Genomic DNA, 24,958 nt, shown 5'->3' on the forward strand with positions numbered 1-24,958 from the left:
GGGTGAGGTATTGGTGGAGAAAGCACAAGTAGTTGACCAATGCTCAAGAGACAAATATAGGTATAGCTATATCCATGGTTTGAATTTTCAGCTAAAACTCAAAACAGAACTGAAACATTTCAGATCTAGTTGGAACTGAGCTGAAACTGATTGATTTAAGAATGAAGCCAAAACTAACTTATTAGGCCAGATCCATTGTGTATAAGCGTTCTAAGCCACCTTTTATTCCACTTCTTTGTGTATTTTTTAAATATCAACAAGCACAATTTATAGACTAAATTTAAACTTTGTTAGTTTTGAGAAAATTGACAGTATTGTAACATTACATTGCAAAGATGATTAGACATAAGTGAGTTTTCTGAAATAGATCCAGCCAAGGTTCACGGTACCGATGGTACCGGTCGACTCCGGTAACGGTACGGTACCGATGCCAAACCGAGCCGATACAGTACCGATAGGGCACATTCGGCCTGGTTTCGACCCCATCGTCGTTTTTTTTTTTTGGAGTTCTTTCATTTTTGGATATTTTTTTGATGTTTTTATGTTTAGGTTTAAGGTTAAAACTAGATGATGCAACTTATTACTTCCAAATGATTCAAATAATGAGATGAAGAACATAAAATATTTTCAAATTAAGATACAATCAATTACATACATTTAAAGCACTCTCGGATATCTAAAATCGGGTCGAGTGGCGATGCTTCTCGTCAATATCTGGATCATCAGCATAATATGGAGGCAGATCAACCCATCCCTCTAACCAAGCGGCATTGTAGTCTTGTATGCTCAATCCTCGAGGAATGCACGTCGGGTCATAAGAACTCTCGGATCTCTCGCTAAAGCTCTGGCTCTGAGAGGTGTCTTGATAAGGGGCCCATCCGAATATGCCGGCACCAAAATCCGACCCGTAAGACCCTCCAGGCTACGCAGGGTAGTAGCCACCAGAAGATGACTCCGATGCACCATATCCATAGGCTGGCTGAGGCCGCGGATAATAGGAAGACTCGGAACTTGATACATCAATAGATCCGACTCCACATGGGAGGTCATCTGCAGCTGCATCCTGGCCTCTTGAACGACCTCGAGGAGCTCTTCTTCGATATGCAATGGTATCCGACCGGCCTATATCAGACGGCCTACCGTGGTCCGTATCTTGTGTAGCATGCGTAAACTGAGACTCACCGGTGTATCGAAAACCTCGCTACGGCTGTGTCTCATAAGTAGTACCATACTGTCCTCCACTTCCTCCATGGCTAGTAGATCCATCACCACCAGAACCTTCATCGCTGCTGGTCTAAGTCTCCTCCTCGACACTCTCCATTGAGGCCCTTTCCTTTCCTTTTCTTCTTTGCTGGGATTGACGCCCTCCTGATCGAGTCGACTGGGTACTAGAGCGTCCTCGTCCTCGCATGAGAGGATCATCTCTCTGAACGGGAGCATCGTACCAGTCATGCGGTGACTAGCTCCCCTCTAGCCACGTCATATCGGCTGTAGGAGTGCGTGGAATGTTGCGCTCAGCCCATTGCTGTGGATCGACCATAGCCTCGGTGGCTATGATGCTAGCTGGTCGTCGAGGCGATCCTGGCTCATCAAGCTCGGGCTCGTGCTGCTGGGCCGCAAGCCAGTCGAGCATAGGATTATCATCATCATCTGTAAAAGTCTTATAGATGGGATCTGCATACTTGAGCTCCACTTCCTTCTGAATGCATTTTAGCCTCAACCGCAGATTGTAGTGCACATAAACTAGGTCGTTGAGGCGCTTTTGTGTCAAACGATTCCTCTGTTTGCTGTGGATGAGGCCGAAGATGGACCAGTTGCGCTCACAGCCACTCGAGGAGACCATTTGGAAGAGGATTCGGATAGCTATCCGCTTAAGATTTTTTGCGGATCCGCCAAAATGAATCCACCATTCAGCTGCAAAAATTTGAAGATAATTACATTTTACATATATGATGGCCTCATAGTTGAAGATAATTCAGATGCAGAGGTGTCTTGCAGATTTGTATTGTACCTGAATTCATAGTTGTCTTGCTCACGACAGCTGGTCGCTGTCCAAAGCTATGGCTGCCCTCTCTAAATAATTTGGTCTGTGGAAAGAAGCTTGTTGTAGTATGTCAATAATATAAGATCCGATATATTTACATATGTTACTAAATCATAGTTACATCTTCTATACATGATGCGGCGACTTCTGGATCAGGCTCCATCTTATAAATAACATTACGCAGAGCACCATCTTAGTATAATTATACAAATATATCAATCAGTATAATTATCAATATTATCGCTTACCTGCTAGATGCAATTCCCTACCCATTTGGGCTCCCCATCGCCGCTCAATGATGTCGATGTACTCCTAGGCATGGGCTGCATCTGCCTCCATGATCTGAGCCTTTGCCTTCTCCATCATGTGATACAAAAAGCCCATCTGGGGGTACCTCTCGCTATCTACGGCCCGCAACACTTGATATAATGGTTTGATAGCCTTGACTATCGCATTGGCCCACTGCCAGAATGATTGCCTGTTTACCAAGTCTTCCATTCTGCTTCCTTCAGTGCCGGCCTAAGCATATCTACTTTCCTGCCACTCGGGACTGACAAACATCTGACGTAGGGCTCCTTTCTTCTCGATAAGGCTATCCAGTGCAATGTAATTCGTAGCAAACCGTGTGACTCCTGGTCTAAAAATTTCTCCCCCTGCATACTTTCTCATTAATGAAAAAACCCAAGTATGGCTATAAATATACCTGGTGATGCGTTGGGCCATCTCCACTGTATGTTGCACCCTACGGATCTTTCCAATGTCCATCAGGATGAGGTCGATGCAATGTGCAGCACATGGGGTCCAGAAAATTTGTGGTCGCCGCTCCATCAAGACCTGCCCGGCCAACTTATATTGCGGCCCGTTATCAGTGACGACCTGCACGATATTCTCCTCTCCAATCTGATCAATCACCTCCTCCATAAGTTTGAGGATGTAATTGGCGTTGTGTACCTTATCCGAAGCATCAACTGACTTGTGGAAGAAGGTCTTCGTATCACAGTATGTCAGAAAGTTGATGATGGCCCGCTTTGTCGGACCGGTCCAACCATCACACATCAGAGTGAGCCCATATGTGGGCTACTTGCTCTTATATGAGCCAATCCAATTCTCTAGCTCCTCCTTATTGTTGTCAAAAAGCTCACCGTAGATGTCCCTCAGGCCTGGAGGATCGACACCGGGACCGGCAGACTGTATGGCAGAAATGGCAGACTTGTAGTATGTATTGTCTACAGCATTCACTGGAATGTGGCTGAAGTGGAACCAGGATCCAATAGCTCGCCACATATCCTTCTTCTTCTCCTTCTTCCACATTGTGTCTACCCTTTGCTGCTTCGAATCTCTCCTGAGGAAGGCATGCGGATCTACATCATGGATTGACGCACCTGGTGGAATCCCTCCGAAAGACTTCTTTCGGCCACCAAAACCACCCAGGATAGATGCAATCCGGCTACGTCCTCTGCCCACGCCCTCCCTAACTGAGGTTGTCCTTTGAAACTCTGGATCTTGTCTGCTTCCACCAGAACCGGCGCCTGACTCGAAAAACGAGGGCCCAAATCGAGCCCGATGCCTCGCCACCTCCTTCTGCTGCCACCGATCATCCAGACTCGCCCACATGGCAGAATGGATCTGTGTCTCCTCCTTATCTGGACCCTCGACCTCCTGTGACTCCATCAAGTGATAGGAAGGTGCTTCTGCAGCTTGGCGTTCCACCTCTGCTTTCTGCTTGGCAGCCCTCTCCTTGGCTGCTTTGATCTCAGCGAGGTTTTTCCTCATCAGCTGACGGGTGCTCGGTGGGCATTCTGAGCATGCAGATATCTCACGAGAATTACCGGCTAAGTGTGTCACGCCCCGAGCCCGAGGCGCGGCAGACGCCGCACGCCCGCACGGCGGGCCGCACGGGCGCGCAAGGCAGCAGATCATATCAAAGCAGATACAGCTTTTCAAAGATAACATAATTATTTAAATTGTTCAAAAGCGGTCTTACAAAATTCCAAAATAACATATGCCAACATAATTCAAATGTCCAAACTAAACTAACTAAAATGTCAAAAACTGAAGAATCATCGGGATTCTAACGCACTCCCCAATCCCGTGCGATCAAGCCTCTGGATCTGAAAAACGAAGAAAACAGAATAATGAGCTACACTAGCCCAGTAAGCAACAAAATACCCCAGAGTGGGGTCAGAGCATATCAGATCAAAATACAGGATAATGTTTGAAACAAATCACAAATAATATCATTTTTGTTTTTATAAAACTCTGATATCATAATCTCAACATGATAGGCTACGGCCACGTAACCCAGTGGCATGGGTTGCACAGAGTGCCAGAAACCACTATTGTTAGTCACCGGTGGAAACGGTGTCCAGAAACCACTATTCTAATCACCGGTGGCGCGGTGTCGAAACCGGTTCCTCACAGAATACAAGTCGACAGGGCCAACGTATAATCCCCATTGGCGGGGCCAGAACAGAACAGAACAGATCATAGCCATGCTGAGAATGCATATATACAAATATAAATTTCATAAATTATCTAATCATATTTTACGGATTTCAGAGCATATAACAAAATATTCAAATAAAATTTAAACATGCCAGACCCATTTTACAAAACATGTTTCAAAATTAATCCACTAATAATTATTTTACCAAATAATTTCGAAAATGCACTTTGAAGCATTAAGTTACTTACCTCTTCTCGCTTAATTCCTACTTCAGATAGGCGGATCAGGTTCACCTGTTTAAATTTAATTAATTCTTTGTTAATGTCAGAATTAAGCAGAAATCCAAAAATAATACTATTGGACACGGCCCAACAGGGCCCATAGTTGGCCCATAATGGGCATGGCCCGATAGGCCCATATTGGGCACGGCCCAATGGGTTCGGGTTTCGGGTTCCGGATTTCGGATCCGGGTTCGGGTTCCGGGCTTGGATCTGAAAAGGGCCCAAGCTGGGCCCACAAGGGTACTGCCCGACTGGGCCCAATCGGACTGGACTGGGCCCAAGTTGGGCCTGCAGTGGACTGGGCCCAAGTTGGGCCTGCAGTGGACTGGGCCCAACGGGCCCAATTTGGCCCGTGATGGGCTCCTCCTTCCCCAAACCCCCTCACGGACAGAGGAAGCAGGAGAGACAGAAGAGAGAGGGAGAGGGCCAGCCCGGGTGGCCTCCGGCCTCCTCTTGGTCGACGGTCAGCCGGCCGCCAGCGGCCGGCGGTTGCGGCGGTGACTGACGAGGAAGAGACCGAGAGTGGTCTCGGTTTGGGGCCAAAACAAAGGGAGGAAAGCATGCATCGGCTAAGATCGGAGAGCACAAAGGGAAGAGGGCTTACCGGCAGTCGACGGAAGTGGCGGATCTCGGCCGGGGGAGGCTCGGTCCGGTGTCAGGCGGCGGCGGCGACGCTTGAACCCAAGGAGATGGGTCTCAGAACAGGGGGTGGCCGCGAGGGGGATCCGGGCGGCGCTCGGTCGGGAGGGTACACCGGTCGGAGAAGAGGAGGAGGGAAGGAAGAAGAGGAGGAGGAGGAGCTCGGGATGCCCTAGGGGAAGGAGTAGATGGGGCTTTATAGCCCCATCGCAACGGTTCTCCGCCGCGAAAATCGCGGCGGTCAAGCGAGATCCACGGCCGATTCAGCCGTGAATCGGCCGTGGATGGACTAGGAGGGGCGCCGCGGGAATCTCGCGGCGCCCTTGCCTTGTTTGCCCCTCCGGAGGAGCCGGAGAGGATCGCCCACGCGATCCTCTGTTCCGGCTCCTTCCCCAAATGAATCGGGGCTGAAGTCGGCGAGGGCTGCCGACTTCAGCCCCGTGTCTCACATTCTTCCCCCCTAAAAAAAAATTTCGTCCTCGAAATTTAACATACCTTAGCTTGCAAAAAGGTCCGGATATTTTTCCTTCATCTCGTCCTCCAGCTCCCACGTGGCCTCTCGTTCTGAGTGATTGCTCCACTGGATCTTAATATAAGGAATCGTGCGCCTCCTCAACACTTGCTCTTTTCTATCAACCACACGTACAGGCTGCTCAGGATATGTCAAATCTTCTCTAAGCTGCAAGGGAGCCACTTCTACCACATGGCTCATATCTGGAATATACTTTCTTAGCATGGAAACATGAAAAACATTGTGAACTCCAGACAGTGAAGGTGGAAGTGCCAATTTGTAAGCCACTGCTCCTACTCTTTCCAGAATCTCAAAGGGGCCGACATAGCGTGGACTAAGTTTTCCGCGTATTCCAAATCGCATCACCCCTTTAGTAGGAGACACTTTCAGAAACACATGATCTCCGACCTGAAATTCTAATTCCCTTCTTCTATTATCTGCATAACTTTTCTGTCTGCTCTGAGCTATCCGAAGGCGTTCCCTGATCAGCTGGATCTTCTCTACTGTTTGTTGCACAATCTCGGGGCCCATAATTTTTCTTTCACCAACATCATCCCAACAGATAGGTGATCTACACTTTCTTCCATATAGAGCCTCATAAGGTGCCATTTGAATACTTGCCTGGTAACTGTTATTATATGCAAACTCAACCAAAGGCAAGTGACGGTCCCAAGAACCTTTCATATCCATTACACAAGCTCTTAGCATATCTTCCAAGGTCTGAATGGTTCTTTCTAATTGGCCATCAGTCTGAGGGTGGAAAGCTGTGCTGAAGCTCAGAGTGGTCCCCAAGGCTTTATACAAACTACTCCAAAAGTGAGATACAAACCGCGAGTCCCTATCGGAAACAATGGATACGGGTACTCCATGCAACCTCACTATTTGTTCAATGTAGAGCTCTGCAAACTTTTCCAAGGTCATTCCTACTTTGAATGCCAAAAAGTGTGCCGACTTTGTCAATCTGTCCACAATCACCCATATAGCATCATAACCTTTAAGAGTGCGAGGCAACCCGGAGACGAAGTCCATAGTGATGTGTTCCCACTTCCATTCAGGAAGTGGTAGGGGCTGCAACAACCCTGCCGGTCTTTGATGCTCTGCTTTAACTTGCTGACATGTCAAACACCGAGCCACAAATTGTGCAATTTCTCTCTTCATATTATTCCACCAAAATGTACCTTTCAAATCCTTATACATCTTAGTACCCCCAGGATGCACTGTATATCCAGTATTATGAGCTTCCTTCATAATTTCATTCTTTAAATCGGAGTCATTTGGAATACACATTCTGTTCCTGTATCTCAATGATCCATCCTCATGAAGTCTGAATTCTGATTGAGAATCTGATTCAATATCACTTCTAAGCTTTTGCAACTGAGGGTCATCTGCTTGAGCAATTCTGATCCTCTCTATCAAGGTAGGTTGGACACGTAAGTTTGCCAATTGTGCATCAGAGTCATGCCAACATACCTCAATTTCTGCTCTCCTCAGATCTTCCAGAATTTTCCTCTGAGAGGTGAGTAAGGCAGCAATACTACCAGTGGATTTTCTGCTCAGTGCATCTGCTACCACATTAGCTTTTCCCGGATGGTAATGAATAGACAAATCATAATCCTTCAGTAACTCTAACCATCTTCTCTGTCTCATGTTTAGTTCCTTCTGGGTAAAAAGGTATTTCAAACTTTTGTGATCAGTGTACACCTTACAAGATTCACCATATAAATAATGTCTCCAAATTTTTAATGCAAACACAACAGCAGCAAGTTCCAGATCATGAACGGGGTAGTTCTCCTCATATGACTTTAATTGTCGGGAAGCATATGCAATGACCCTATCATTCTGCATCAGTACACAACCCAATCCTTTCTTTGAGGCATCACTGTAGATGGTATAACCTTCGCCATTAGAGGGAAGGGTAAGGATGGGAGCGGACACCAAACGTTGCTTAAGCTCCTGGAAGCTCTGTTCACATTTATCTGACCACTCAAACTTAACTCCTTTACGAGTTAGTCGAGTCAAAGATGCAGCAATAGAGGAAAAATCCTCAACAAACCGTCTATAATATCCTGCTAGGCCCAAGAAGCTGCGAATCTCAGTAACACTATTGGGTCTGCTCCAGTTGACCACTGCCTCGATCTTCTTTGGATCCACATAGATACCCTCTTTAGATATTACATGCCCTAAGAACATCACACTGTCTAGCCAGAATTCACTTTTCTTCAACTTACCATACAACTGCTCTTGTCTTAGGGTTTCCAGTACTAACCTCAAATATTGCTCGTGCTCGGCCTGGCTCCCAGAATAGATCAAGATATCATCGATAAAGACTACTACAAATTTGTCCAGAAAGGGTCTGAACACCCTGTTCATCAAATCCATAAAAGCTGCAGGGGCATTTGTCAGTCCAAAAGGCATGACCAAAAATTCATAGTGCCCATAACGAGTACGAAAAGCAGTTTTAGGCACATCTTCAGCCCTTATCTTTAATTGATGGTACCCAGAACGAAGATCAATTTTAGAGAATATCTGAGCACCCTTTAACTGATCAAATAAGTCATCAATTCTTGGTAGAGGATACTTGTTCTTTATTGTTGCTTTATTTATCTCTCGATAATCAATACATAATCTCATACTACCATCCTTCTTCTTTACAAATAAGACTGGAGCTCCCCAAGGTGAAACACTAGGTCTGATGAAACCCTTATCAAGAAGATCCTGCAACTGCTCCTTTAATTCTTTCATTTCAGCTGGAGCCATTCTATAGGGGGTCTTAGAGATTGGTGTGGTACCAGGAATTAAATCAATTGCAAATTCAATTTCTCTATCTGGTGGCAAGCCAGGAAGGTCTTCCGGAAAGACATCAGGGTATTCATTCACTACTCGAATATCTTCCAATCTTTGATCTGATTGTCTGGTATCAACCACTGTGGCAATATACGCCATACTCCCCTTTCTAAGCAGCCGCTTAATTTGCATAGCGGAGACAACTCGAGGGGAGGTATAAGCACCACTCCCTACGAAGCTGAATTCGGTATCTCCGGGGATCTGAAAGTTTACCCGTTTCTCATGGCAATTAATGGTGGCAAATTGTGATGCTAACCAGTCCATACCGAGGATTATGTCAAAGTCATGCATATCTATAACTATCAAATCAGCAGGCAAGTCTCTACCTACTATCTGAATTGGACAAGTCTTGCAGACCTGATTACCAATCACCCCACTCCCTGCAGGAGTGCTAACATGCAGATCATACTCTAATTGCACACAAGGCAGGTCATGTTTTTGCACAAATGTAGATGACACAAAGGAATGCGTAGCACCAGAATCAAATAGTGTATGAGCATAAACAGAAGCAACTGACAATGTACCTGACACCACCGTGTTGGATGCCTGAGCATCCTACTGAGTCAGAGCATAAATACGACCCTGTGTGCGCAGTCTCCCCCCTTTCTGCTGCTTAGGAGAAGAAGGCTGAGCTGACTGAGCCGGAGCAGGAGAAGCTTGCACTTGCTGGTTTCTTGAAGTTTGAGGCCTCTGAACTGATCGGAGGTCCTGTTGAGGACACTCAGCTACCTTATGACCCAGCTGGCCGCATCTGAAACAAGCACCAGATAATCGTCTACAGTGTTCAGTCTTATGCATACCACCACATGCATCACACTTATGCTTCTCTTGCTGAATAGTCTTTCCATCAGATCCTTGCTTCCCTGATTGCCAAGATTGGTTATGTGATTTTGCAGTCTTGCTAGAATTCTGTCCACTGCAAGCATCATAATCTCTGCTTCTCTTCTTTTGTTTCTTATCTTTGGCATCATAGGTTTCTTTCCAGACAATTTCCAGATTCTTAGCCCTGTCTACCAGATCATCATAGTTTGTCGAGTGTATTGCGGCCAAACTCCGACGTAAGTGAGGCTTCAATCCTTCTTCAAATCTCCTTATCCGGGACTCTGCATCCATGACGAGGGTGGGAGCAAACCGAGATAGCCTGTCAAACTCTGCCTCATACTCATCCACAGTCATAGTTCCTTGATTCAGATTGAGAAATTCCCTCTCTAGCTCCCTCAGGCGACTGGAGGGAAAATACTTGGAGTAGAATGCTGTGCAGAATCTCTGCCAGGTAAGCGCCTCCTGCTCGAGTGCCAATGTGCGCTCCACAGACATCCACCAATGATGAGCTCGGTCCTGAAACATATAGGTGGCAAACCTGACCTTCTCTTCATCGGTGCACTCCATTGCCCTGAAGGCTTTCTCCATTTCATTTATCCAGGTTTCGGCCTCCTGAGGACTAGTGGTGCCTTTAAAAGCCGAAGGTGCCATTCTCTTGAATTCTGCTATACTCCTTCTTTGCTCAGGAGGAGCAACATCCTGCTGGACTGGTTGCTGGGGTTGTTGCCTCTGTTGGCGTACTAACCCGACGACCTCCTCGATCAGTTCGAGCACCCGAGTTTGATTTCCGGCGGCAGCTTCTGGAGTTGATTGACCCTGGGGCCCTGAGTTATGCGGTGCCTCGCCCGCTTGGTTAGTGGGGGCTCTTCCCCGAGAGCGCCCAACCATCCGATTTAAGCTACGGACACGGCGAGGCGGCATTCTGATTCAGTGGAAATATAGAAATGTTATAAATTTATCAAAACAGAATAATACATAATAGTTAACAAAACAAATGAACATTATCCCCTTAGCAGGTTCTTACCCATCTCTCAACCTTTCTGACGGATCCTACGAATCCTAAAACTTAGGCTCAATATAATTGTTTCAGTTACAATCCCTAGTGATCTTAAACCTGAGCTCTGATACCACCAAATCTGTCACGCCCCGAGCCCGAGGCGCGGCAGACGCCGCACGCCCGCACGGCGGGCCGCACGGGCGCGCAAGGCAGCAGATCATATCAAAGCAGATACAGCTTTTCAAAGATAACATAATTATTTAAATTATTCAAAAGCGGTCTTACAAAATTCCAAAATAACATATGCCAACATAATTCAAATGTCCAAACTAAACTAACTAAAATGTCAAAAACTGAAGAATCATCGGGATTCTAACGCACTCCCCAATCCCGTGCGATCAAGCCTCTGGATCTGAAAAACGAAGAAAACAGAATAATGAGCTACACTAGCCCAGTAAGCAACAAAATACCCCAGAGTGGGGTCAGAGCATATCAGATCAAAATACAGGATAATGTTTGAAACAAATCACAAATAATATCATTTTTGTTTTTATAAAACTCTGATATCATAATCTCAACATGATAGGCTACGGCCACGTAACCCAGTGGCATGGGTTGCACAGAGTGCCAGAAACCACTATTGTTAGTCACCGGTGGAAACGGTGTCCAGAAACCACTATTCTAATCACCGGTGGCGCGGTGTCGAAACCGGTTCCTCACAGAATACAAGTCGACAGGACCAACGTATAATCCCCATTGGCGGGGCCAGAACAGAACAGAACAGATCATAGCCATGCTGAGAATGCATATATACAAATATAAATTTCATAAATTATCTAATCATATTTTACGGATTTCAGAGCATATAACAAAATATTCAAATAAAATTTAAACATGCCAGACCCATTTTACAAAACATGTTTCAAAATTAATCCACTAATAATTATTTTACCAAATAATTTCGAAAATGCACTTTGAAGCATTAAGTTACTTACCTCTTCTCGCTTAATTCCTACTTCAGATAGGCGGATCAGGTTCACCTGTTTAAATTTAATTAATTCTTTGTTAATGTCAGAATTAAGCAGAAATCCAAAAATAATACTATTGGACACGGCCCAACAGGGCCCATAGTTGGCCCATAATGGGCATGGCCCGATAGGCCCATATTGGGCACGGCCCAATGGGTTCGGGTTTCGGGTTCCGGATTTCGGATCCGGGTTCGGGTTCCGGGCTTGGATCTGAAAAGGGCCCAAGCTGGGCCCACAAGGGTACTGCCCGACTGGGCCCAATCGGACTGGACTGGGCCCAAGTTGGGCCTGCAGTGGACTGGACTGGGCCCAAGTTGGGCCTGCAGTGGACTGGACTGGGCCCAAGTTGGGCCTGCAGTGGACTGGGCCCAAGTTGGGCCTGCAGTGGACTAGGCCCAACGGGCCCAATTTGGCCCGTGATGGGCTCCTTCCCCAAACCCCCTCACGGACAGAGGAAGCAGGAGAGACAGAAGAGAGAGGGAGAGGGCCAGCCCGGGTGGCCTCCGGCCTCCTCTTGGTCGACGGTCAGCCGGCCGCCAGCGGCCGGCGGTTGCGGCGGTGACTGACGAGGAAGAGACCGAGAGTGGTCTCGGTTTGGGGCCAAAACAAAGGGAGGAAAGCATGCATCGGCTAAGATCGGAGAGCACAAAGGGAAGAGGGCTTACCGGCAGTCGACGGAAGTGGCGGATCTCGGCCGGGGGAGGCTCGGTCCGGTGTCAGGCGGCGGCGGCGACGCTTGAACCCAAGGAGATGGGTCTCAGAACAGGGGGTGGCCGCGAGGGGGATCCGGGCGGCGCTCGGTCGGGAGGGTACACCGGTCGGAGAAGAGGAGGAGGGAAGGAAGAAGAGGAGGAGGAGGAGGAGGAGCTCGGGATGCCCTAGGGGAAGGAGTAGATGGGGCTTTATAGCCCCATCGCAACGGTTCTCCGCCGCGAAAATCGCGGCGGTCAAGCGAGATCCACGGCCGATTCAGCCGTGAATCGGCCGTGGATGGACTAGGAGGGGCGCCGCGGGAATCTCGCGGCGCCCTTGCCTTGTTTGCCCCTCCGGAGGAGCCGGAGAGGATCGCCCACGCGATCCTCTGTTCCGGCTCCTTCCCCAAATGAATCGGGGCTGAAGTCGGCGAGGGCTGCCGACTTCAGCCCCGTGTCTCACAAAGTGCTGCTTTAATCTGGTTACCCCTCCTCCTTTGAAGCACTTGTGGCAATAATTGCACTGAAACTGGTGCCGTTCACCGAGCATCTTCCCATGCTCCCAGCCAATATTACGCTCTTGAGGTTGCCCTCTCCTTGATGGCTCCATTCCTACGACCACATTAATTTTTTTCAATTTCTATTTTTTATAATTAAAAATTATTTTTAAAATTTTTACTTAAATTATAAATTATATAAATTCTGTAAAAACAAAAGTTAATTCCACCATTAACATTGTCCATATATCGATAACATATAAAAAATTCAAGACGAAATGGAATCATTGAATCATTTCCTGTTTTTTTGGCAATTTTTGACTTAATTTTTTAAGCAATTTAAATGAAAGATTAAAAAACCAATGTAGGGGAAAGAAATTTTACCGTATTTAGTTTTTGCTGGATTTTTCTTCAAGAAAAACGATGCTCTCCGACCCTTCTAATTTTTTTTCACGCCTTTGTCTTTCTCTTCTTTTTCTCCTCTCTCTCTGCCTTTCCTTCACCTAAGCTGATGGATTTGTTTTTAGCATTCGGTCGGCTTTTATAGCCAACCGTTGAGCCACTGTGCACTTCGGATTTTGCCACAGCGCGGCACTTCGAAGTGCCGCGCAAAGAGCCGCACCGGCACCTTCGAAGTGCCGCACAAAAGTGCCACCTGAAAGGGCCTCCGGCGCTGGCAATCCAATTTCAGCACCGAACCGGTGCGAACCGGCTCGGTTCGCACCGGTTCGAGATCATACCGGTGCGAACCGAGCGGTTCTCACCGGTTCGGACATGTACCGGTGCGAACCGGCTCGGTTCGCACCGGTACGGGGGTCGAACCGAACGGTTCCGACCCATATTGGGTCGGAACCATTTTATACCCCGGAACCGAACCGGTGCCAGTCGGTACCGGTCCGGTTCGGGTTGAACCGACCGGTACAGGTCGGTTCAGCAGACCCTGGATCCAGCTATTTAAACCCAATCTGATACACAGTTAGATTGCCAAAGGTCAGTTTGCCATCAAATAATGAAGTAATTTTTTCAAACTTAGAAACATGTTTTCAACTATCAAGAAAATATTCTTTGGCTGTGTTGCTGTAAGAGTCACCTAAGCAATTTATCCAAGGGACTCAAACAATATGACATCAAAAAAAGTTCAAACTTTTTTCCTTAGTTTTCAACTTTCATGATGTAATTGACATTTTTTAGCTTTTTACTAATCACTAGGTTTATCCAAAACTGAGAACAAATTTTTGAACCTTGGCTACATTGCAAGCCAAGTAGCATTTTGTCTTGAGCTTCCCAATGGGCATTGACGATTGGAAGGGTGTTGCAACACTGTTTCATCAAGAATTTGGTACACTTATTTTCAGCATGGCTATGCTATTGCAGCACAGATTGGGAAGCAAAACATGAAAAAAGCACAGGACATTGCCATAAAGAGAGAACACCATGCAAAAGGATTCACTAAACTAAGGAGCCCAATGATGAAAACAAGGAATACACTATGAAAAAAAAGCATGCTATCACTAGATCACTTGATCTATGCCAATTCAAGTAATTAGAGAGCAAAAAAACAGGCTGGATGACAACCTTGACGTAAAATAACAATCCAAGTGGTCAACCTAGATTTTATGATTTGGAGCGAAAATTTGTCATTTCATTAATTATGTCACGATAAAATCATTTAAATTGTTTCTCAAATAAATGCAAAAATGTTTCCTTTTAATTTTTCCCTTTATTTTAGCTGTTATTTTCACATTTGGAAATATTATTCGACGTGGTCCTGCCCACATCAGCAGCCTTTCGTCTAAGCATTACAATCCCTCAGCCACTAGCATACCTTCACCATGTTTTAAACCACAGCTCAGCACAAACTTAAAAGGTCCAATTAAAATTAATACTGCAGATCTTCAATGCCATGCATTCCACTAAGGGTGACGGATGAGGTAATTGCTCCAAAGGGAAAAATCATGGGATCCGACCATTTCATTAATAGTGTTACAAGTGGATCAAATTCAACAAGATATAGATTCATTCAGTGTCACCAGAACACAGGAAATTTCAGGTCTGTTGCTGTGTCACCACAACATAAATTGGTCGATACAATAGGATACACCATGGACACAGTTGCCTCGCACAGTTCTGCCAGATAACCTAGCCTGAACTCTCACTTCAATCACACTTAAGACTGCCCTCTTAGGAAAGAAATAAAGGAAAGTGTGCTATTTCTACCCTGGCCAATCGAAGAAAGTAAAAAAAAGTAAAATAATAAAAAACGAAATAAAAGAAAACAAACTCCCATTCCCATGTGTCTTGCCCTAGCCTAAGTTCTGAACTCTCACCTTAATCATGCTTCAAGCTTCCCCAAAGAGAAAAAATTAAGAAGGAAAATCCCCTGTTTATGCCCTAGCCAATCAAGGAAAGCCAAAAAAAAAAAAATGGAAAAGAGCCCCTGTTCTCATGTCTTTCCCTGAAGGAAGAAGGAAAAGATAAGAAAAAAAGGAAAAGAAAAACCTAGCACTCCTGCTTCCCATATCTAGCCCACCTCTGAATTTTTCCTATGAAGAGAAAAGGGGGAAAAGGATAAAAGGAGAGAGGAGTGGGACATGAGAAGAGAAGAGAACCAAAGCTGAATCCCTTTTTCCTGTTCCCTGAATTATGCATCAAAACCAATGACTGATGTAAATGAAGTTATGGACAGCTGATACGCCTAATAAATGCCTTTGATGCATGACTCATGGAGGGCTGTGATATTTTTTGAGGCCAAAATATAAAATTTGTCCTCCCACCTATTTCAAAACTCATTTTTCACTCTCTTAATAAGGATTGAAATGCTTATTTTAAATTTAGATATGTCAAGGTAAGAAGAATATTTGCTTCTTCTCCAACCAACATCAAGACAAAAATTAGCAAGACCATTGTAAATTAGGACAGTTCGCACATCCATGCTTCTAACAGTTGTAGAGGAAAATCATCATTTATCATAGCTAGCAAGATCTTTAGAATAAATTTAATAAGGAAACTTTATACTAGGATGGAAACAACTGGCCACAATAGCACCTTAGGCCACCTAGATAAATAAAAGTTAAAGCATCTACTACTGTTTTGATTCCCTTAGAAAGGAAGCCATGAAATAATGCATTGGGTAGAGACGTAGAGTATAACATGAGAAAACTTACTTTAGCATCTCAGCAAAGCTCATAGCCTCATCAACTCCAGGAATTGCATTTGTTAACTCTGACAGAAAGCTATCTATACCTTCATCATTTGGTAATTCATCATTTTCTATCTTTGGATCTACCTCCTGTCAGTAAAGAAAAAGTAAAACAAAGAAGAAGAAGAAGGGAATAGATCATCATAGTTAAGGAAATTACTAGAACAAGTTAGAAAATGGATAAGACAGTCAACTATTGAAAGGGGAAAAAATTCAAAATATGACAAATAAAACAATCATCATGAAATACAAAATGATGTTGCTCACATATGAATGACTGGATATGTAAGGTCCTGAGAATAGCTATTTATTTTTTCAGTGTTTTCTTTTCTTTTCCTTCTTGGTTTGAAGAATGGGGGTAAACCAATAAGTGGTAAAATTGAAAATTCAGCAACTTAAGGAATGGTATAAGAAGTCTTACCTCCAGGCTAATACTTGCAAAAGGAAGAAGCAAAGATCAAGACCCAACTTCACTCAATGAAAACCATATATATGAAAAAGCTAACCAAAGAACGGAAGAAAGGGAAAAGAATCCTTAGAACAACTACTTGGTTAGCTCAACTTTTTTTGCTCAAAAGTTGGAGATGTGGATGAATTTCATTTTCGTGCCCTTTATATTGCCTTGTACATCCAAACTAGTCATACTTCAGAATGTGCATGTATGCTTCTTGCAACATAGGCCCTTCCCCCAAAAAAACTTGTCCCCAGTTGCCTCACTTGAATTAGCAATCCCATTATAGGTTTACAAAATAGAGTACAAATTGGAGTTGATAGAACAGCCTCTTATACCCTTATAATAGGAAACTTCTAACAAGGATACCTCATTAGCTTTGGAATCGCTTAAGAAACTCACTCCAATACCTACTTCTAAGCCTTTCCTATTCTAACTTTTTCAAGAGTTTGCTTCCATGCTCCCACAGCCTAATCTGCTCCTACTTCAAGTAACTAAAATTACACCATAGCCCACATTGTGATGCCTCTCCAATTTCCTATGTTGTAAAACATCTATTTATAATCAGCAATATTTCAGCCAAATTTAACTTTTCTCCTTCCATAGCTCTTTAAGGGTCTACAAAACATAAACATTTTCTATGGATATCCCTAATCAGTACTACTATAAAACTGCTATCTTGCCTTGCTCCTCTAAACTTGTTATAGTGCACAAGGTGAATGCAATAAAGTTGCTCTTTGGGCTGGCATTTTCAAACAAAACTTGCTGCTAAGTGCCTTGCTTATATTGATAGTCACCCTATACGAGTCATAATATGAAGAAACCCAAAGATACGTTAGCATAGTCTCATCCATCATAGCTCTAACATATTAAAGAGCCACAAATCCAAACATCACACATTCAATCAACCAAGAGACCCTATTCCTGATCCTTCAGTTAAAAATATTATTAAAAAGGGAAATGATTTAGTTTAAAAATAATTATAGGTTATAGATAAGGTAATCTATAGATATCCATATCTAATGAAAAATATTTACAGTTTAAAACAAAGAAAATACTTAACTTGTACAAAATAGTGTTTTTGAATGTGAGAAATTAATGAGATAGAAACCTAAAAGACATGGGAAGAATATAAGATCTAAAGAAGAAGAAGAAGAAGAAGAAACATACATTCATGGTTTTAGATACTGTTTGGACAGCGAGACATCCCACAATGAGACTGAACATGCACCTGAGTTTTGGGACAAGATGAGTTGGGAAATAGGCCAGGACAGAACAGGACATCGAACATCTTGAGTGTCGGTATACAAGGCGTCCCTCTCCACCGAAAAACTAGGACAGTAACAATTTAAAACCTAGATAAATCATCCATTATTATGTACTAAGCTCTCCTTCTCATCCCCTCTTTTTTACTTTGAACTTGAAATCACTGTAACCTCTCTCTGCCAAGTGCCCCACCCTGCAAAAGGAAATGGGATCCTATCCTATAATTGCAAAACTATACTTAGAGCTTTGATTATTTAAGTCTTAAATGCTTCCAACCATATCCATGAGACTCATTTAACACACAGTCTATACAATACCAAATCAAGAAGGATTATTGATGAGTATTCCAAGTCGCGTGATTATTGGGAGAATAATGATATGGGAAGCGCATTTGTAGACACAAAAAGTTCTCTATGCCATGTGGCACAAGGAAATTGATGCAACTCACATAATTGTTGCCAAAAGAGGGGGGTGGCAATAACAAAAGCCAATCACATAAATCTGAATCTACTAGAAATTTGTGGAATTGGCAGTCAAGAGGGGGCACTTATAGCAGATTGCATAGATGAAGCAGGGCCCACAAATTAGATTCTAAGGAATTCTCATGATCCTATAAGGCAGCCCCCCTCCCCCACAAATTGATCTGCCTCTACAGCTTTCCATTTAAGGTCTACTCAAATTGTCCAACTAAAAGAACAAGACTATAGACAGACTTAAAACATGTCTTCCATTCTTCACCACGTGCATGTGAAGTAGTGTAACTGTTCCAACATGTCGGTTTTAACTTGATACGGCAGCCTATCTCTTTCTGCAATAAGCCACACACAACCATATAGTTTATCGATAGCAACCCAACATGGATACTTCAAATATATCATTATCATTAGCTTATACAGGAAAATCAATTGACTAATATTGGTCTGAATGCCTTCTTTCAATACTAGCTGTGCCATAATTGAATGATAAAGCGACTAGGCATCTTAAACAACTTTTGCATGAGCATCATATTAAGGAAAACCACCAAGAATATCTATTCATCCCTATGTTCCTATTCACTTGTACATCCAATTCTAAAAATGTAAACCTTTTTTTCTTCATTTTCTGAAGTTACACTGCATCATCAAATAACTGCAAATTTATAAACCTCTGGAAATTTCCCAAATTTTGAAAAAAAAAAAAGGAATCCACAGGATTAAATCTAGGTCATGATTCTCTCATAGATTTTCATCAAAACAAATACAACAAAAAAATGATCTTTTTTTAATACGTTTTGTTGGGGGGAAAACCCAAGTCGTGCCAGTCTGAAGGCGCTCGGCCAAAGAGCGCCGACCAGAAAGGCGCTCGACCAAAGAGCGCCGACCAAGAGCAGCAACCCCGCCACAGGACACTCCGCTAAGCAACCGGCTCGGCTCAGCACCCGTGCCGGGCTCGCACCTTAGCCAAATATCCAATCTCCACCTAATCCTCTAAAGGATCTGACAACTAAATACATGACTCCACCACAATCTGCCACCATTCCTAGGTCATCAAGGCACGCGATCTCCGCAGGCATTCGGCATGCCCTATCATTAATGCATGAGACCCCCTCAGGCCTCCGATGCATTCGGTCATTAAATGAACACGGCTCAAGATGATCTCCGGATCACTGAATCATCAAAGCGTATGGCTCTCCCTGACCACCGGTTCACTCAGCAATCAATGCACTTGCCATCTACGAACCCCAGGCCCGCCACGGCCGGCGGTTCAACCACCCCAACGGGTCCGATCAACCGTGACAACTCCCTGACTCTGGCCTGATCCGGCCTTATTCTCCACAACGCCATTAATGAGCGTGATCGTGCCCAATTATCACAAAAGAAGACAAATTCCCCTGTCACCTCCCAGGTAACATAATATCTTCCTATAAAAGAGAACCTGGGGGAAAAGGGAAAGGGGACACTCAGACAAACACAAAAACACGGACACTCAGACAAACACAAAAACACGGACACTCAGACAAACACAAAAACACGGACACAGATACACAAAAAAGGGAGAACAAACATTCTCCTCCTGGACTCCCCACATATTAGCCCCCTCTGACTTAAGCTTCGGAGGGCCGGCGCCGGGAGGGCCGGCCACCGGCTTTCTTGCAGGATTCTCCAGGAGGACGCCACCAGTCGACGCACCGCCATCCACCGTCCCGGCAACGGAGCTCCTCCCCTCTCGGTTCGTGGCAGCCCCCGGGTCCAATTTCCAGCAACACGTTTCTTTTTCTAGCTAATAAATAGACGAATCGAAACCAGAATAATAAGAAAAAAGAAGGGAACCGAGATCAGAATAGGGCTCACCATGGCAAAAAGATTGGTGAAGCCATTAACCAGCGTGGGGATCTTGGTGAACCGCTGCTGGAATGCGTCGCTGAGGTTGTGCGCGGGGTCGGTGGAGATGACAAGCACGGACTGGCGGACCTGGGCGAGGAGGATCGCGAGGATCGAGCTGCACGTCGTCTTCCCCACCCCTCCCTTCCCCCCGACGAACACCCACTTGAGGCTCTTCTGCTCCAATATATTCCGCACCGTCCCCTCCGGCGCCTCCATCTCCATCTCTTTCTTACCCCTTCTTCTCTCTTGAAAAGAATAGATTATGATCTGGCTCGGATTTTGATTTCTATAGAAATATCGAGACGAACACGAACCTTTCGACCAGCGCAGAGCCGGGGAAAAAAAGAAGCCGGGATGGGACCAGGAATTGAGAAGATGGGAGAGACAGGAGAGACGGAGATTTGAGGGTTTTCTAGCTTTCCTCCGTTCACTTCCCAACCGGCTGGCCTTGATTATCAACGGCTGAGATCAATCTGACGGTGCTGGCCTTGATTATCAACCGGCTGGCCTTGATTATCAATGGGTCGGGACGGCCGGCCTGATCTTAATTTTGGATTCAGACACCACCAAAATGAAGATCGGGTCGGGTCGGATCGGATCCGGACCGAGTTTGGGTCGAGTCAGGTGCGAATCGGGTCAAGTCAGATCTGGGTCTGTTGCTGGGAGTCCAAACCGAGAACGATTGGCACAGCGGTGTGAACGGGGTTCCCTTGGAATTGCTTCGGTTGCGCTCCACCTTCCGCCGGGAAACCTGCAAGCAAGCCTCGCACCACTACCGGGGTAGTGGGGGCCCTCCGACGATCAAGTTATGGGAGATCGAAGGAGAAGGAGAGGTAGCAGGTAAGATGATACTCTGGAAAATCTTGCTTACCCTCCCCCTTCCCCCCCCCCAGCCGCATATATATCAGGCTGGAGGGTTTTTCCGGGGATTGGTCATCGTGTGGCGCGATGGGGTTGCCACTGACATGGTCGTTACAGGGCGTCGTGGGGCGGCGCTGGGTACGGCTATGGCAGGGCGTAGTGGAGCTCCGCTTTGCACGGCTGTTACAGGGGATCGTGGGACAGCGCCGGATACGGCCGTTGCAGGGAGTAGTGGAGCAGGGGGCCGCGGCGTGCCTCAGGGGAACAGTTTGTTGTTGTCAGGAGTTTGCCGACTCGGGGTCGGATCGCTGGATCAAGGGGTAGCCGACTCGGGGTCGGGCTGCGGAGCCGAAGATATCCGACCCGAGGTCGGATTGCTGGATCAAGGGGCAGCCGACTCGGGGTCGGGCTGCGGAGCCGAAGATATCCGACCCGAGGTCGGATTGCTGGATCAAGGGGCAGCCGACTCGGGGTCGGGCTGCGGAGCCGAAGATATCCGACCCGAGGTCGGATTGCTGGATCAAGGGGCAGCCGTAGTCTTCCTGGGCGCGCGTGCCGGTCACGTGGGGCATGGTGGCTAAGTTCCCCCGTAACAGTAGCCCCCCACTTCCGAGCCTGGAACCAGGAGGGGAACGGGTGAAGGGAGTGACGCTTCGAGATTGCCGCCATCCCTCGGAAAGGCGCGCGCGCTCCGAGCTCCCCACCTTCTTTATGGCGTATGGCGGTTGTCGCTGATCTGGCGGTCTGCGGATTTCGGCGGACATCCTTCCTTAATGGCGTCGATTCGCCTTTGGGGCGCGAACGATCCTTCGGCAGCCAGGCGTCCTCTGGCGTCACCGAGGCGTCACCCGCCTTTCCGCCTATTTAACCAGGGGCCCTTCCCCCGTCCGCCTTTCTCTTCACAGGCATCCTCGAGTTTCTCCCTTGTGCTGCTGCCATTGCCGTCGGACTGTTCGTTCGCTCCTCCTTTGACGCTCTCGGAGCCGTTCTGCTGAGGGTCTCCTCCGAGGCGGACGACCGGATTATGGCGAAGGTCGTGGAAGCGAAAGCTCAGATTACGGAGCGAGCGGAGGCGGCGCTGGCCGAGAAGAGCGCGGAAATCGGGCGTCAGGCGGTACAGGCCTATCGTCAGTCCGCCGAGTTCATCCGTGACATGTCGGACGCGGGGTCCGACTCCTTTGCCTTAGGCTTCGATGAAGGCCTGGCAAGGGTGTCCGCTAAATACCCCGGAATTGACCTGAGTGGGGTCTCCCTCCTCGACTCCCCTCCGATGCCATTGCCTGCCGATTCTCCAACCGTCTCCCTACCCTTCGCGGACGTGCTCGCCGTTCCAGACCCAGGGGTTCCTCCAAGCTGACTCTCTGTACTTTTCTTTGTTCTTTTCTTTGTATGTTGGCGTTTTGCCATGTTGTATGGGTCTCGGCCCTGATGCAACGAAAGTTAATGCAAACAAAGTGTTTCCTCATTTCACTTTCGTCCTTCCTCTTTTTAACTCCTGGTAGCGTCTCGCCGACTCCTGACTCTTGAAGTTCCTCCGGCGCTAGGCCAGGCATCCGAGGGTTAGGCCTCAGGAAATTCTTCCGGCGCTAGGCCAGGCATCCGAGGGTTAGGCCCCAGGAAATTCTTCCGGCGCTAGGCCAGGCATCCGAGGGTTAGGCCCCAGGAAATTCTTCCGGCGCGAGGCCAGGCATCCGAGGGTTAGGCCTCAGGAAATTCTTCCGGCGCCAGGCCAGGCATCCGAGGGTTGGGCCTCAGGAAATTCTTCCGGCGCCAGGCCAGGCATCCGAGGGTTGGGCTTCAGGAAATTCTTCCGGCGCCAGGCCAGGCATCCGAGGGTTCGGCCTCAGGAAATTCTTCCGACGCCAGGCCAGGCATCCGAGGGTTAGGCCTCAGGAAATTCTTCCGGCGCTAGGCCAGGCATCCGAGGGTTAGGCCTCAGGAAATTCTTCCGGCGCTAGGCCAGGCATCCGAGGGTTGGGCCTCAGGAAATTCTTCCGGCGCTAGGCCAGGCATCCGAGGGTTGGGCCTCAGGAAATTCTTCCGGCGCTAGGCCAGGCATCCGAGGGTTGGGCCTCAGGAAATTCTTCCGGCGCTAGGCCAGGCATCCGAGGGTTAGGCCTCAGAAAATTCTTCCGCTGGTCGGCCAAGGCTGTCGTTGGTCGCGCGCCTATCACTTGCCGCTCGACGGGGTTTCTCCGTGGCCAGCTGCGATCGTGTTTCTCCTCCTCTCGAAGTGTCACCTGGAGAACACCAGAAGGCCATTAAATGCTAATTGAGGCGTTACCTGGGAAATCGGACCGGCCAGTTGCTGCTTGCGAGGAGTGCCAGTTAAGCGGCCGCGATACGCGCGTTCTTCGAGGCGGATGCGGCCTGGGCGCATGCGGAGATACGGGGGCCGCAGGATACACGCCGCCCGGAGTGTCCTGCACGAAGAATACAATTAAGGAGAACGACGCTTAGGAGATCGTGGGGGGATAAGCCTCGAGAGCCGGAACGGCTCCGGATTCGATGTGCCCGCATTTATTGGAGCCACCCGCATCGGAACGACCGGGGGGCCACAGTTTGGCTATAAATATAAGCGTAGGTGCGGTGGAGCCTGCCAAGCCGGAGCTGTTCAGGTTGCCATGGGTCGTGGACCTCCTCTCCGGCGCGTGGCTGGAAAATCCCTGCCGGAGGAACGGGAGGCGCGCCACTCGCGACTTCCGCCAACTAGCCGTTTCATCTGGGATCAACGGGAAGATTCTCCCCGGTGGAACTCCGCCCTAGGCGTTTCATCCGGGATCACATCCCCCCTCTTTTCAGTCCCACCTCCCGATGGAGCTCTGCGCTAGACGCTTCATCCGGGATCGCGCCTCCTCGCGCTCTTCTCCCTTGTATTCCTTTCCTCCCCTTCTCCTGGGGAAGACCGGAATATCCCTTGGAGGTGGCGTTCCTCTAGAAGCAGTGTGAACTTCTTCTTCGTCCGCGCCGGCTCTTCGTCTTTTGCGTGAGGCGTCGATGGCGCCTCCGGGGGGAAGCACCCACGGCCAGTAGGATTGTAGCTGCTTCGGGCGGAGGGTTCGGGATCCCAGATCTTCAGCTCCACGGAGTTCCCACCTCTTCCTTACTTTCTTTACTCCCCAATCCCCCTCTGGGAATTCTTTGTAATCACACGAACACGCCATTGTAACCAGGAATTATTGAAATGAAAAGAACTATATATTTTTTTGAACTGTCTTTCTGGCTTTGTCTTTCTACTGGTAATATACCCGCAGGTTAGCGGAATTCCAGCTCCTTGGAATTTCTCGACCATCTAGGGCCTCCAACTGGTAGGAGCCAGGTCGGTTTACCCAGCGAACCCTATACGGGCCTTCCCAATTTGGCGCCAGCTTCCCACCTTCCGCGGGTTGAGATGCTTTGGTTCGCCTTAGCACCAGATCTCCGATTCTGAAAAGTTTGGGTCGGACCTTGGAGTTATAATATCGGGCCACCCTCCGCTGATACATCGCCATCCGAACCTGCGCCATTTCCCTCGCTTCTTCCAAGAGGTCCAGGTTCCCTCGGAGTTGCTCCGAATTGGCCTCGGGTCGGTGCGCGGCCACCCGGGGCGAGGGGAGTCCGAGCTCCACGGGGACAACCGCTTCCGTGCCATAGGTTAGGCTGAAAGGCGTCTCCCCGGTAGGGGTCCGATGCGTGGTCCGATACGCCCAAAGGACGTTCTCGAGTTCTTCGACCCAAGCTTGCCTCGTCCGACCGATTCGCGCCTTAATTCCTTGGAGGATTGTCCGATTTGTCACCTCGGCCTCGCCGTTGGTTTGGGGATGCGACACAGATGTGAACCGATGCTCGATCCCGAACTCCTCGCAGAAGTCACGGAAATGCTTGTTGTCGAACTGTCGACCATTATCCGAGATGAGGACCCGGGGTACCCCAAATCGGACAATGATGTTTTTCTTCACGAACTTCCGGACTTGCGCCTCCGTGATAGTGGCCAGCGGCTCTGCCTCCACCCACTTGGTGAAGTAGTCGATTGCAACA

The 24,958-nt window shown here is 47.4% G+C and overlaps 2 protein-coding genes across 2 annotated transcripts in view; both read right to left on the reverse strand.

Annotated features, from left to right (window-relative positions):
* Positions 1-20,484, reverse strand: part of LOC103714356 (ATPase ARSA2) — a 47,234-nt gene extending 26,750 nt beyond the window's left edge. The window contains exons 1-2 of the mRNA XM_039133854.1: positions 20,048-20,484; positions 15,966-16,090 (exon numbers count right to left, since the gene is read on the reverse strand). Of these exons, the coding sequence (XP_038989782.1) occupies positions 15,966-16,090; positions 20,048-20,302 (380 nt within the window). The 5' untranslated portion in view covers positions 20,303-20,484. The remainder of the gene's footprint in view (positions 1-15,965; positions 16,091-20,047) is intronic.
* Positions 674-15,959, reverse strand: LOC120113094. The gene is made up of 2 exons (XM_039133855.1): positions 12,771-15,959; positions 674-3,880 (listed from the first exon to the last, which is right to left on the reverse strand). The coding sequence occupies exons 1-2, from the start codon at positions 12,912-12,914 to the stop codon at positions 3,122-3,124; spliced, it is 903 nt and encodes a 300-aa protein (XP_038989783.1). The 5' UTR covers positions 12,915-15,959; the 3' UTR covers positions 674-3,121.
* Positions 20,485-24,958: the final 4,474 nt, after the last annotated feature.

Source organism: Phoenix dactylifera, chromosome 14 (assembly GCF_009389715.1).
Source record: "Phoenix dactylifera cultivar Barhee BC4 chromosome 14, palm_55x_up_171113_PBpolish2nd_filt_p, whole genome shotgun sequence".
Classification (NCBI taxonomy): domain Eukaryota; kingdom Viridiplantae; phylum Streptophyta; class Magnoliopsida; order Arecales; family Arecaceae; genus Phoenix; species Phoenix dactylifera.